This window comes from Nuphar pumila, chromosome 7 (assembly GCF_984573655.1).
Source record: "Nuphar pumila chromosome 7, dmNupPumi1.hap1.1, whole genome shotgun sequence".
NCBI lineage: Eukaryota > Viridiplantae > Streptophyta > Magnoliopsida > Nymphaeales > Nymphaeaceae > Nuphar > Nuphar pumila.
In genome coordinates, this window is record NC_143255.1 from 34,006,971 (window position 1) to 34,023,169 (window position 16,199).

The 16,199-nt window shown below is 36.8% G+C and overlaps 1 protein-coding gene across 2 annotated transcripts in view; it reads right to left on the bottom strand.

Annotated features, from left to right (window-relative positions):
- LOC149831847 (uncharacterized) overlaps positions 1-16,199 on the bottom strand; it is a 34,664-nt gene that overhangs the window by 584 nt on the left and 17,881 nt on the right. For both annotated transcript variants that reach the window (XM_090014184.1, XM_090014183.1), the window contains 3 exons: positions 13,879-16,192; positions 11,560-12,997; positions 15-98 (listed from right to left, as the gene is read on the bottom strand). In XM_090014184.1, coding sequence (XP_089870310.1) covers positions 15-98; positions 11,560-12,997; positions 13,879-16,192 — 3,836 coding nt within the window. The remainder of the gene's footprint in view (positions 1-14; positions 99-11,559; positions 12,998-13,878; positions 16,193-16,199) is intronic.

Consider the following 16,199-nt stretch of genomic DNA (forward strand, 5'->3'; position numbering starts at 1 on the left):
ATTATTGCGTTCACCTTTCAGCAAGCTTCCAGTTAAATGATCCTCTCTCAGTTTGAAGTTAGCTGGAGGTCCAGGAATCAAACTCCGCAAGCATTGAACTACAGAAGTTTCACATAAACTTAGGCAGGCAGCCATTAGAAATGCAAAAGGCTACCATATAATAGAAACCACAGCGCAGAAATGGTCTTAATGCTTTATAGAGAATATGGCATAAATAACAGAGGTGGAGCGCAGCGTTGTCAAGCTTAAAAGTCAGATTAGACATTCTCCCTTAGTAGGTGGTATCCCATGTGGTAAGTGACATCCTGTGCCAAGCTGAAGGCCCAGGTTTGAATCCCTCTGCCACATGGGGCTCAAGAGATATCTGGTAGGGGTCTGCCTAACCCCAGCTTGCCTTTCAAAAAGAACAGTACAAGCATGAACACTTGGGTCTTAGGGTTTCCTTGATCTCAAGAGCAGAGAACAGTCTTGTGTCATACATTTTTGGGTGACCAGCCGCCTAGAGACCATACATAGCGGGAGAGAGACTGGTTGAACTATTGAACACTGTATGCTGGGAGGAGGTAGGCCATGGACTGAACACAAACAGAGATAGGAAAACTATACATGTTCCCTGGTGAACTAAAGTGTCTGGGAAATGAGAACCGACCTAGGTTCAAGTTGACCCAGATCAACCTTGCCATTATTACAGACCCAAGTCATAATTTAAGGGATCTCTATCTTTTATTGCTTGAACATAGAGTTGGAGAAACAGAGAAAACTGAACAGATCCTTCAGCAATTGTTCAGATCTACAGGTATAAGTTGGGTCAGGTCTTGAATATACTTGTTTCTTGGTTGAGTCTCAAAATTGGACCCACAAACTCACGCCAATTTTATTCGGGTTTGGGTATGACTGAGATTATAGACCTGTACGAGTTAAGGGGTCCAGTATAAACAAAGGTAGGATGTAAATAACCCGAATGTTAAACAAACACCATCATCTAATTGGATTAAGTGTTATCCTTTAACAGGATTATATAATAACCAAAATTTAAAGATAAAAGGAACATCACTTGAAATGGGTTTGGGCAATGAACTGCCAGTTCAGGTGATCAGTCAGTTTGGGTCAGGTATGAAACAGGTTTAGGTACAAATCAGGTCCAGTTTCAGATATAAATTGCATAAAATTGTTTGGGTTGGCTTAGAAAATGGATCAGGTATAAGCAGGTTCAGTTCTCTATTTCTCTTACCCAAGAATCAACCTATTTCAGAGATGGGTTTAGCTCTCAAACCCAACCTAAACCCATATTAAGATTGTGTCAGGCCAAGTCTAATTGGTTCCAGATGGTTATGCCTGACCTAGTCATGCCACCAAGCCCAGCATACATCACCAGTGAAACAATGTGACAACTGTGCTTCTATAGGCACCCACTGGAAGTCATAGGCTCTAAGAAGCAACTGCTTTCTAGTTGAAGCCTTCAAAGGAAGGCAGAAACTAGAGCACCCTGTTAAAATGTATCATTCAATCTTTGTAATCTTATATATATTTTATATATATAAAGGATGATACATATACATATATGGTATATATGCATATGTATCTTCCTAATTATATATATAAAATATATATCTCTCTATTATTAGGCATAAGGGTAGTTTAGTCATTTCCTCTTTTTACGCATATTCCATTTGGAATATGTTTGTAATTTTATTTTTATTTTTTTATTTTATTCATTCTTGTGGTTTGCGCCACCTAGGGAGGCTCCCCAAAGAGTCGTTGGGGAGCCCCCAATGGTCACAAATGTGACCGTTGGGGGCTCCCAACGACTCCTTTGGGAGCCCCCTATGTGGCTCCTCTCTTGTTATAAATAGGAGTCTCCCCCTTGTAATTTATTCACTTCTTTGGAGGAGCCTTTGCTCCATGTAATGGGTGTTACACCCTTCCTCTTTTCAATAATATCAACTTATGCCTTATAGGCATTTTTGGCCCTTTGTGGGTTTATGTGTTAGCACATTATGTGCTTGTGTTTTCCCCTTTAGTGGGTATATTCGCACTTGATGTGCATGTGTATTGGTTCATTATTGAACCTAATATATTCAAAGCCGTTTCCTTACATGGTATCAGAGCGAGGTTGGGATCGAGTTGCTCTTTGTTGCATTGGGAAGCGTGCTATTCAAGAAATTTTAAAGAAAGAATGGTGAAGTTCTTGTTTCTCTTTTTTACTTCTTAAAATTATTTGATATGCATTATATTTCTTTAAGTATTATGCATTATGAAGAATTATATGTTTTTTCATATGTGTTTCTCTCTTTTGCTTCTTAAAAATGTTTGGTATGCATTATATTTCTTTAAGTATTGAGCATTATAAAGAATTAGATATGCTTTTGCATTTGTGTTCTCCATGTCATTATGAGTTTGGATTCTTAACAATTCCATTGAACTTTTTATATTATTCTCTTTCGTATGTCTTTTCTTGAAAAATAAGTTTTTTAAAGAAAGTTATGTTAAAAGTAAAATGTTTGTGAGAGATGTAGCATTCCTCACATACTCTCATCATAATTATTTCATATTAAAGGTATGTGTTTACCCTCTAAAATGTCCTATATGAGGTTTTTTCATAATAACATGTCTTTGAAAAATGATGTTTTATTTTCCTACCTAATGAATTCTTTTTCATACGAGCAATGTTTGATTAAGAAGGCATTTTTATAATATCGGTTGAATTAAGTTTTAAAAATGATCTCATAAAATATGGTTATCCTCTTTTCATTCTTCAATTCAATTTCAAGAATATGTTTTATTATAAGATTTATGGTCTTCATTAATGTTGCATACTTATTACATATGTTTTAAATATTTCATGTTCTGTTTATTTAAAACATATTTATGCCATTGGTTATAATCTATTAAGTCATATAATATTATGAATTTTTGTTTATAGATTTATGCCATAACGCAATCCTAGTATTCTCTTTGGGGATTTTCTCCACTTTAATAAAGTTTTCCCTCTTCCTTTCGTATGTATCCTCATTTGAGAATTTTGTTTGTTGGATCTCTCTTTGAGAGGCCTTTTTATCCTTGTGAATCTTCTTATGAGTATATACTCTTTGAGAAGATTTCATGATTGTTATAAGTTTTTTTTTAATATTGATTTTTTATGAGATTTTTTTAATATTACCATCTTTGTGAAAGCTTGAGAGTCTCAAGCATTTGCTCCTTTTTATACATGCATTATTGCATGTTTGCTATTATTATGCTTTTTGCGTATTTTGTTCAAGTGTTGTGAGAGTGTCTTCGTACACTTCTTTTATAAAGTATTCATGCTTGTATGCGTATTGTCTATTCATAGACATTTTCACATGATACTCTCTTTTCAATAAAGAGATGATATATATTGTCTTCCTTAGGGCTTGTTTTGTCCCTTAGTGGACTTGTGAGATTGTTCCTTTTATCATTATAAGTGCTTCCGCAATTTCTTGTTACATGCTGTCCTAAATTTGCTCATTTAAGATTATTGTCATTCTACATCTTGGTATGCATATAATTGCAATTTATAGAGGCTTGATTTGATTCTTGGATTATTCCAAATCCGTCCTCACAACATGACATTGCTTAAATATTTCATGTTGTGTTTATTGAGTCTTTTGATAATGATCATGATTGAACATAATTTCGTATTATTATAAGGCATATTGTTGTGATTAATTATGTTGGACCTTTGAATTGGCCCTCTTTGTAAAATCACATATTTGGAAAATGATTTCCCTAAGTGTTCATTGCCTTTTTATGACATTTATTTTTATCCATCACAAGTTATATGATGCATCAATCCTTTTTGTATGGCCTTATTGTTATATTAGAGATAATTGTTGAGGTGAGTTAAGGGCACCTTGTGTTATGTCATTTTAGATTGTCCAATTACCATATTAAAGATGGTTGTTGAGGTGAGTTATGGGTGTTAGAAAGTGACTTTGAATATTTTAGGTTCGATAATGAACCCATACACATGCACATTAAGTGCGAATATACCCACTTAAGGGAACAACACAAGCACATCAAGTGCCAATACATAAACCCATAAAAGGGATAAATATGACTTAAAGTCATAAGTTGAATATTATTGAAGAAATAGGAAGAAGAGGGTAAAAACCCAATACAATGGAGCATAAGCTCCTCCAAGGAGTGAAGGAATTACAAGTGGGAGACCCCTATTTATAACACAAGAGAGGAGCCACCTAGGGGGCTCCCAAAGGAGTCGTTGGGAGCCCCCAACGACTCTTTGGGGAGCCTCCCTAGGTGGCGCAAACCACAAAAAAGAGAAAAATTAAAAAAGGAAAATTAAAAATAAAATTACAAACATATTCCAAATGGAATATGCGTAAAACTGTGAAATGTCTAAATTACCCCTATGCCTATAAATAGTGAAATATATATTTTATATATATAATTAGGATAATACATATGCATATATAGCATATATGAATATGTATTATCCTTTATATATATAAAATATATATAATATTACAAATGTTGAATGATACATTTTAACACCCCCCCTCAAGCTTTGCGTGGGGGAACAAAAAGATTGAAGAAAGCAAGAGGAAGAATCTCAAGGCGTCAATAGCCTTCAGTACGAATGTCATTGCAAATGTCTTCCTCCAACGTCTTTAACGATGAACACCTTCCATGATCTATCCAAGGTACTTCTTTTCCTCTTATCTTCAAGATCCTGAGGAACAACAACAAAGAACAAGTAAAAAATAGCTTTGCACTTTACTCAAAAAGGAACATTCCTAACAAGGTGCAAAATTTATGCATAATAGGGTAATTACTTTAGCATGAAAAAAAAATTTAGAAAACCAAAGTTTTAAAAATCAAATATCATGTTAAAGAGTGAGCGAAAACGAATTGCAAGAATGCATTCATAAGGTCCAATATTGGACAAACACAACCCCACAATGGGAAATAACAAAATGGTCCACTAAGGGACACCACAATAAGCCTACGAAGAGGCAAATGTTTTATTGAATGAGGGCCTAAAAGGCCATAATGAGCATATGCATATACTATCATGAAATGAATTAATCAAATGTTATCATTTGAGACAAAAGACTTATTTTGCATATCAAATACAAAAGTCGTCGAAGAACTGTAAGCACTTAATATATAGATTAAATGCTAAAATATCAATTTTAAAAACATATCATAGATATGATTCACTTGTATCAAAAAATACAATAAATTTTGTAATTTTTCAAGAATAGTTTATCCACTACAAGCAACTACCTCATTAGTCCTCCAAAACCCGTAAATCAAGTGTATAAGCTACTAGATCAAGAATATAAATATAATGTCATTAAAGGCCAAATGACACACACTAAGGTGTGTAAGAATACCTCTTGTCTACATATAATAATACTTGAAATGAGTGCATCTACGACAAGAACAAGAGAATACACGCCAACATGGACCAAAAGCATCTCTTGTCTACGTAAAAATACACTCAAAACCAAGTATGTTCAGCTACTAGAACAAGAGTAACAAGCCAACCATGGGCTAAAACACAATACATCTCTTGTCTACATAAGATGACACTTGAAATGAGTGAAATAAGCCAACCATGGGCATACATCTCAGCGACTAGAACAAGGACACAAATGCCAACATAGGCTAAAATCAAACACCATGGTGTGAATCAACGTGCCTTGTCTACATATAATAACACTCAAGACAAGTGTGTTCAGCTACTAGACCAAGAGAGCAAAAGCCAACAAAGGGTTACCAACACACGAAAGTGTAATAAAATTCTTGTCTACATATGATGACACTTAGATAAGGGGCATAAAAGGAGAAGACTTTTGAGGTAATAAAACTTGTAATGACAAACATATATAAATCAAACCTTGAATCAATAGAACAATATTCTTCAAAAAGAATACCCATAAAAATAACATTTTGGAATAAACTATGTAAAAGTATCTTCAACAAGATACAACAACCGATAGAACAATATTCTTGAAAATAAATGTGTGAACATACGCACACCAAGAACATATGGAACACTTGTGCACAAAAGCACGAAATCACAAATGTGCAAATGCACTCATAATTTTTCATAAACAATAAAAGGTTGGGCAATAATCCCTATAACCTTGATTTTAATATACCTTAAAACATTTTAAGGTTTCAAACATCATATATCCATCACATTTATATATAAATAAGAGCATCCATAAGGTCAATGGTCAACATCAAACTAGTGACACACTCATATACCAAATCATTCTAGAGTCCCAAGGTGCCCATAACTCACCTCAACCACTATCTATAATATGGTAAGTGGACAATCTAAAATGACATAACAACGAGTGACACACTTATAATTAGAGATCATATACCAAATCATTCTAGAGTCCCAAGGTGCCCATAACTCACCTCAATCACCATCTATAATATGGCAAGTGGACAATCTAAAATGATATAACACAAGGTGCCCATAACTCACCTCAAATATCTCCAATATAACAATAGGGCCATAAAAGAATTGATGCATCATATAACTTGTGATGGATAAGATAAGTACCAAAAAAAACTTTTTTCAAAGAACATAATGACACAAATAAATCATCTTGGGATACCAAAAATCAAACTTTTAACAAAGAAATCACAAGAACCGTAATGGTTCGCAAGGAGAGCTTTAACACAATACCCAAGAAAAGATATTCAAAAATACTTGAAAATTTATAGAATTGGGATTAAATCCCATACAACAAGTTTTAATATTCTTTGATTAAGGTATGCGGAAACGTACAAAGTGCTATAAGCACTTACAATGTTTTATAATGATTCAACAAAAGAATCAATATCTAAATTCATTACACTTTCACCAAAAGAAATGTGCACAAAAGCTCCACAATGTAAAAATGTCTACGAAGAGACAATACGCATATGAGTACAAATACTTTAGAAAAGATGTGCACGAAGGCACTCTCACAACACTTGAACAATGACTTACGCAAAAAGCGTAATAATATCAAACATGCAATAATGCATGTATTTCATAAAAGATGCAAATGCTTGAGACTCTCAAGCTCCAATTATGCAATTTTATGCTTGATAAATGCAATTTAAAAGAAGACCAATTTATGGCCAATGTAGGCATCCTTAGAGATACAATCAAGAGGTTTTGAAATCTTATGTGAAAAATACAAACCAACAAGTTTGTAAAGTTGCATCAATAAATTTAATGAAATCTTTTATACCAAAAAGATGTATTAGATACACTATGCATTCTATATAGTGTGAGAAATTCTTTTAAAAGATCTTTTACAACGGTTCGAACAACCTATTTATCACAAACAATTTTTCAAAAAACCTTTAAATAAACCAAAATCATTGAAACATCTTTAGGAGTTCTCATAAATAGTTATCATTAACGAGAACTACTTAGGATTCATAACAAAGATTTAGATGTGAGAGATTTTTATACAAGAATTATATCAAGATTTTCCAAAAAATGCACTAAAATCCATAAACAAGAGAGGAACTCATAACAAATTAGACTTTATATGAGATTAAAGAGTTTTTAAACAAAGATTATTAATCTAGCAAGAAATCATATTTAAAAAGTTAACTTATAGGTTAATCACGAAATTCTTATGAAAAATCATAAATCTCACATAATTGAAAAAACAATTTTGCAAAACATAAATTACTATTATATGTGATGAGAAATCGATAACTATATAACCAAGAATTATAAATTTGAACACTAAACAAATTTACCAAATTTAAAAGTAGATATTTTAAAATATACGAACCCGCGAAATGTGAAAGGAAATGATTCAACTATCAAAAACACTAAATGTGCAAGAAAAATAGTTTCATAATGCATAATATGTTAAGAGAAGAGATACATACCGAAAGCTTCTAAAAAAAGAGAGTAACAACGAATACTTCACCATTTCTTGAGCACCACGCTTTCCGTTGCGCCAAGAGACAACCCCATCGTAACCGGGCTCTGATACCATGTTAAAAAGTGACTTTGAATATTTTAGGTTCGATAATGAACCCATACACATGCACATTAAGTGCGAATATACCCACTTAAGGGAACAACACAAGCACATCAAGTGCCAATACATAAACCCATAAAAGGGATAAATATGACTTAAAGTCATAAGTTGAATATTATTGAAGAAATAGGAAGAAGAGGGTAAAAACCCAATACAATGGAGCATAAGCTCCTCCAAGGAGTGAAGGAATTACAAGTGGGAGACCCCTATTTATAACACAAGAGAGGAGCCACCTAGGGGGCTCCCAAAGGAGTCGTTGGGAGCCCCCAACGGTCACATTTGTGACCGTTGGGGGCTCCCCAACGACTCTTTGGGGAGCCTCCCTAGGTGGCGCAAACCACAAAAAAGAGAAAAATAAAAAAAGAAAAATTAAAAATAAAATTACAAACATATTCCAAATGGAATATGCGTAAAACTGTGAAATGTCTAAACTACCCCCATGCCTATAAATAGTGAAATATATATTTTATATATATAATTAGGATAATACATATGCATATATACCATATATGAATATGTATTATCCTTTATATATATAAAATATATATAATATTATAAATGTTGAATGATACATTTTAACAATGGGCACCTTGAGACTCTAGAATGATTTGTTATATGATCTCTAATTATGAGTGTGTCACTCGTTTTCTTTTGTCCATTGATCTTATGGATGCTCTTATTTATATATAAATGTGATGGATATATGGTGTCTTGGAACCTTAAATATTTTAAGGTATATTTAATTCAAGGGTGTTGGGGATTATTGCCCAACCTTTTATTGCTTATGAATCTTATGAGTGCATTTGCACATTTGTGATTTCGTGTTTTGTGCTTTTGTGCACAAGTGTTCCAAGTGTTCTTAGTATATGTATGTTCTTACATTTATATCGTTCCATCGATTATAGTATCTTGTTAAAGATACTTTTATATGCTTTTGTGCACAAGTGTTCTTGTTGTGCGTATGTGCACATATTTATTTTCAAAATATTGTCCAAGGTATTGTTTATATGTTTGTCATTACAAAGTTTTATTGCTTCAAAAGTCTTCTCTTCTTATCTAAGTGTCATCATATATAGACAAAACATATTATTACACCATTGTGTGTTGGTAGCCCTTTGTTGGCTGTGCTCTCTTGGTCTAGTAGCTAAACACACTTGTCTTGAGTGTTATTATATGTAGACAAGGCACGTTGATGCACACCATGGTGTGTGATTTTAGTCCATGTTGGCATTTGTGTCCTTGTTCTAGTCGCTGAGATGTATGCCCATGGTTGGCTTTTTTCACTCATTTCAAGTGTCATTTTATGTAGACAAGAGATGTATTGTGTTTTAGCCCATGGTTGGCTTGATACTCTTGTTCTAGTAGCTGAACATACTTGGTCTTGAGTGTATTTTTACGTAGACAAGAGATGCTTTTGGTCCATGTTGGCGTGTATTCTCTTGGTCTTATCGTTGATGCACTCATTTCAAGTATTATTACATGTAGACAAGAGGTTCTTTTACACACCGTTGTGTGTGTCATTGGCCTTTAATGGCATTATATTTATGTTCTTGATCTAGTAGCTTCCATACTTGATTTGTGGGTTTTGGAGGACTAATGAGGTAGTTGCTTGTAATGGATGAATTATTGTTGAAATTTGTGAAATTTCATTCATATTTTGTCCTTTTAAGATACCAGTGAATCATATCATTAATATGCATATTTTAAAATCAAATTGATTTTTTGGTCACCTTTTATATTTGATATGCAAAATGAGTTTTTGTAATTGCAATCATTTGAGTGAGATGTTCCTAAATGTGTAAGGTTCTCTACTCAAATAACTCTCATTATTTTGCCTCTTAAGTGGACTTAAAACCTTTTTGAACTCTTGTGTTTTATACTCTTTTGAGCATTTCCCTCTTGAAATCGCTTTCAAAGGACTTGCTAAAAATTAAAAAAAAAACTTGTCTTTCTATCTTATCGGTTCATATTACTTGACTAAAGTATGATTGGAGCATGATCATTAATGACTCTTTTAGGTGTTGATTCATTTCATGATATTTTATGCATATGCTCATTATGGCCTTTTGGCCCTCATTCAATAAATTATGTGCAACTTATGCCTCTTCGTAAGCTTCTTGTGGTGTCCCTTGTGGACCATTATGTTATTCCTCGTTATGAGGTTGTGTTTATCCAATGTTGGACTTTATGAATGCATTATGCATTCTTGTAATTTGTTTCCGCTCCCTCTTCAACATGGTATATGATTATAAAAAATTGGTTTTCTAAAATCATTTTGCATACATGAGTAATTATCTTGTTCCATCAAATCCTGTGATGAATTATGCATAGAATATCTTTTTGCACCATTACTTTTGGATGAATTATATGATATGATTTTTTTGGTTAATTCATCTTATTTGGAATATTTCACTTGATTAAAGTGCAAAGATATCTTTTACTTGGACCTCTTCTTGATTTGTTCTACAGGATCTTGAAGATGAGAGGAAAAGAAGTACCTTAGATAGATCATGAAAGGTGCTCATCGTTAAAGACTTTGGAGGAAGACATTTGCAAATTTCATGGCATTCGGACTGAAGGCTCTTGAAGCCTTGAGATTCTTCCTTTTGCTTTCTTCAATCTTTTCGTTCCCCCACGCAAAGTTTGAGGGGGGGTGTTAAAATGTATCATTCAATCTTTGCAATCTTATATATATTTTATATATATAAAGGATGATACATATACATATATGGTATATATGCATATGTATCTTCCTAATTATATATATAAAATATATATATCTCTATTATTAGGCATAAGGGTAGTTTAGTCATTTTCCCTTTTTAATATTTGTAATTTTATTTTTATTTTTATTTTTATTTTATTCATTCTTGTGGTTTGCGCCACCTAGGGAGGCTCCCCAAAGAGTCGTTGGGGAGCCCCCAACGGTCACAAATGTGACTGTTGGGGGCTCCCAACGACTCCTTTGGGAGCCCCTTATGTGGCTCCTCTCTTGTTATAAATAGGGGTCTCCCCTTGTAATTTATTCACTCCTTTGGAGGAGCCTTTGCTCCATGTAATGGGTGTTACACCCTTCCTCTTTTCAATAATATCAACTTATGCCTTATAGGCATTTTTGCCCCTTTGTAGGTTTATGTGTTAGCACATTATGTGCTTGTGTTTTCCCCTTTAGTGGGTATACTCGCACTTCATGTGCATGTGTATTGGTTCATTATTGAACCTAATATATTCAAAGCCGTTTCCTTACACACCGATACCCTAAGACAGATGTGAGAAACACCTAGTCAATCCCCATCATCAAGGAAGGCGTTATATGCTATGTGGCAGGCAAGTCAAGGCTGTCAACCAACTCAGCTTTCAGAACAAGTCATGGGAGTCCAGAGTTAAGCTAATTGATCTTTACATACTTAAAAAATGCAATCGATAAATGTGGTCATCAAACAGCATACAGCATATATCATCAGAGAGTAAAAGAGAAACTTCATCAGATATGATAGCTTACTTGATTCTCGTTCTTGGAAGACATTGCCTTCTTGAAAGCCATCACATGCAAGCTCATACTGTGAGAACCCCATATTTGACTTTCTCAGGTCTTCAGATGACTGATTAACCAGATCATGGTCATCTTCAGTGTCTTCATCCCCCTCAGAAGCTGTAGAAGCTGAGACTAAATCTGTCACTAGATTTTCTGATCCTCTACTCTTCCTCCCAAACTTAAGAAGCCGCTTGAAACCCTTTGTTGTGTCCTTGTGAGGTTGTGGTGTGGCAGCTGTTGCCGGAAACAGTTTCTGAGTGCTCTCCCATTCTTTCCTCATCTGAGCTGCATCTGCCTCCATCAGATGAGACAGAGGATGGAAGTTCCATGGTGCAGTACTTTCAATTGGTGGATCCACAGAGACATCAACATCAGATGCATCAAGGCCATAGGATAATGGACGCTGTACAAGTGAGTCCCATGATGCAGGACTTTCTTCTTCTGGGGAATCACGAGTGGCACTTAACAAAGGATTAAAACGTGCAGAAACAGAAGACAATACCACTGACGAATTATACATCTGAGAGAGTGAACAATCATTTTCACACCTAAAATCTCCAGATTTATCAGATTCCTGGCTCCTCAGAGCCATATCATTTTCAGAATCAGCTTGAAAATCTGCATTCTTCAGAGAGTCTTCAACTGGCACATCTTCAATCTGTTGTTCACCTTTGCCCAGGTCGGACAAGTAATCAGATTGTTCAGCTAGGTCTGTGTCTTCCTCATTTTTGAAACTCTCTGAAACCTTTGATGCCTTCAGTTTAGCAATACCACGCCCAACACCAGGACCTATGCCATTACCTTTTCGCAGAAAAGGTTTAGAATCACCAGTCTTCACATTTCTGCCGTGGAAATTCTGTTCTGGTTCCTCCTTGGAAAACCTTAATGGTGCCAATGCAGCGGTATCAGGGTCAAGAGGAGAAATGTCCTTTAGCTCCCCAAGACCTACAGAGATTTTCCTCATAGATTGTGAATACCGTTGTTTATCATCCCTGGTCAGAAAGATATCCCCACCAATGCTCTTGCTGCGGGCATGTTTTTTGACTTGAGAGAGAGATGAACCCTTGGTTGTTACTGTTGATGGCTTTGTATTCTCTTTTCGGAAGTCAGAGAAGCTTCGTGCTGACCATGCAAGAGGGTTTTCTGGTTGGCTCCAATGCTTTCCCTTACCATGGTGTGATGGTTTGACAGCTGCAGTCCTTGATCCAGTGGATTGGGGTGTGGACAATGACAGACTTCTCCTATGTAGAGTCTTCTTGCCTGTAGTGATCTTTGAAGGAACATCATCCACAATTGCTTCAAGATGAGCTTGTTGGGTTTCCCTAGGGCCACCTACATCATCTCTGTGAAATCTATTTTCAGACTTCTCCCATAAATCTTCCTCCTTGCTTTCAGAGTCATCGCCCTGCAGAAACGTTAACAAAATGAACAACAATAAGTTTAACAAACTGAAAACAGATGACCCAATGCATCGCAATCGCACAGGAGAGGATTATTAAGTATGAGCAGAGAGCCTCCTCTCTCCTAGATTTGCATGTGTTTACGCAAACAAGTAGAATCAGAAGAAAACCTGTTCAATCACATTGATCCCCTTTCCAGACAAATTCGTGTCTAAATAACTTTTTTGTTGAGTCACAAAGCAACTTCAAGATGACAAGAACTATGAAACAGAATTTTACTTTGATTTATAATTATTGGTTCAAATTTCATTCTTAATTATTCAGGATGATCACTTACAGAAGATGACACATTGCCCTCTTGTACATGTTAAATATCATCAATAATAAGAGTAGCATACACAAGGAAGCCATTTAGAATTGTGTTCTAAATTAAATGGGCAGGAAAAGTAAGCTTTCTACTAGCTTCTCCACCACTGCATGTCAATAAGCAACCAGGAGACGTTCTAACAGAGGACTTGACAATTTCCAAGAAATTGAATTCTCGACCTATAATTCAAGTTGAGTGAAAGATAAACCCAACACTAAGAGATCAGACACCATAATGGATCCATACTGTACCAGAATCCATCTCAAGTTGTACCAACTCAGCTGTTTGTTGTCATTGACTCAGTGTAGTTCAACAGCAACTCTTTCTGGGTCACCTGAGCTACAGAAATCTGAGCCTCGGGCTTGGGATGAGTTGCCTGAATGCTGAGTTAAAAGTGTTGGATCTTCAAATAATGATTTGTATGATAAAAATTCTAAACAATGCATTAATTATTAAGCTTTAAGAAAAGGAGCAACATAAGTTGATTTTTTTTCAAATGGATTAAAACTAAAAGCATACCTTCTCCCTGGATCTCGCCGTTACTTGAGCATTGTTTTTCACAGACTTTTCCTTCTGCTGATGAACATCAGAAGCTGGATCCTTTTTTCCTGCAAGGCTTGCAAACTTTGCCTTCATTTCGGCACTGTTTCTTTCCAGGCTCTCTTGCATAGCTTTCATTTTTGCTTCCCTTTGTGCCCGTATTGCTGCTGACTCTTCCCTGAGCTTTGCCTCACGCTTTTGCATATATCTTTCATAGAATAATCCTTTCGAATCCACTGAAGGCCCAGCAACATCTGGCAATTGACTTGAAGACTGACCATAATCTTGAGAGTCAACCATCCTTGCCAACTTAGAATCAAAGTCCACAATCCCATTGCCCGAATTTCTAGGAGTACCCACTACTGGTTTTTGCACCACCATTTCTTGAAAGTGCAGAGTACCAGCCTGCAGCGTTGACATCTTGCCAACAGCTTGTTGCTCCTCAATAAGCCTGCTCCTCCGTCCACCACTAGACTGATCCCCAGCAACCCTTAGCTTGTGTGCAGCAAAAAGTGCCTCTAATTCATCCGCCTTCGTCTGGAGCTCATTGTTTCTTTCCTGATTACTTTTTAACTGCCTTATGTTCTGGTTTGGCTCAACTGACATGGTTGTGGTTGTGGCAGTACTCTCCAAATTTTCAGCGGCCCTCCCATATGAAGGATCTAGCTCTCCACGCCTTTCTACCAATTGTCTATCTGGTTCGGATAGAGGCATACTCAAGTTTTCATCTTTATGTACAGAAACCTTGTTCTGGTCTGGAACAGAGGATTGTCTCTGAAACCTCAACTCTCCACCACCTGATTCTGGCATAACCCCATTGGCACTCTTAGTTGAAATGCTTCCGATGTTCGCCTGGATTGGCACTGGTGCTGTTTCCATTTCATGGTCTTCCTTTTTATCCAAAGAAGCTCTAGCCTGGGGTAACACTACAGAGATTTTTCCTCTGACATCTGCTGCATTGCCAGCCGGCAAACTGGCAGAGAGTGTCTGAACCACAGGATCATTCATTCCTCCTTCTCCGAGCTTGTTAAAAGCGGCATTAAGTTGACTCTGATCAGGAGGAAGCTTCACACTAAAAGCTTCTAGATTACCATAAAATGCTTTTACCTGTGTTGCAGCTTCAGGGCCCTTGCTTCCTAAATCTTGCACCTTTCCAGAGAAAGCTTTAGACTGGGAAGGAATTGCTGAAGCTTTGGACACTCCGACATCTTCAGCATTGCTTGGAAAGGCTTTGAACTGGGTACTCAAAAGGGCAGTTTTAGCTTCGACATTTTCTTCTTTGTTTAACAAAGAACCAAACTTCGGATGCAAAATCTCAGGTTCTTTCAATCTGTTATCTGTTGCAACATCTTCTCTGCAGGACAAGACAGGTTTGAGCTGTGAATTTACAGGTACAGTGTTCACATCAATGCCCTCTCTGGTTGACAAAGACCCAGACAGTGAATTGGATATTGCTGAGCCTTTCAGACTGCAAACCATTCCGAACTGCATCCAGGAGTTGCCTGCATCCCCCAACACATTCCCTTCCACCCCACTTTTCAATTGAGTTGGACAATTCTGCAGATTTTCCGGCCTTGGTTCCTCAACACTCGCCGTGAAAGCACCAGCCTGCACCCAAGAAGCTGCAGAATTGAATTGGTTACTTGCAGTGGCCAACGAAGGCGATGACAGGTCCTCCTTTAGATCAATTCTCATGTTTCTGTCACTGCTCCATCGTCGGTAGACTGGCTTCCCAATCGGAGCCAGAACAGTGCCACTGAAATCCGTGGAGACCCGAGGTCCACCACCAACCTTTCCCCTGCCCGCTTCCTCGGGTTGCTCCTTCTGGTTGCTCTCAAAGAGGTTGATCCGATCCTGCACACTGAGCCGCCTGGCTTGCTGCTGGTTGGGCTCGGTAGGGGTCAGCAAGGGCTTCCTCTCTGCCAGTTCCTTGATGGTTGCTTCACCATCCTCATTCTTCTCACTGTTGGACTCGCTCAAGGAGCACTGTAAGGGGCGCACCATCTCAACAGAAGCTAGCCTAATCGGTTGAGTCATGCAGGTGGTGATGAGTGTGTTTGAAGCTGTGTGTGGCATCGTGGTAGTGGTATCCACTGGCTCGGTGATCTTTGGGTCCAGCAGTGCAAGAGGCCTGTTGGTGTCTCGGGCTGATTGCGAATCTGGTTTCACCACTGGTTCGCCCATGGATATGTCCGACCAGAATGAGGATCGCACATCTTGGTCATCCTCCCTCCTCCATGAGCACAACTCGGGGTGTCTCTGGCAGAGTGATATGAACTTCTGGCATGCCTCGCTGTAGA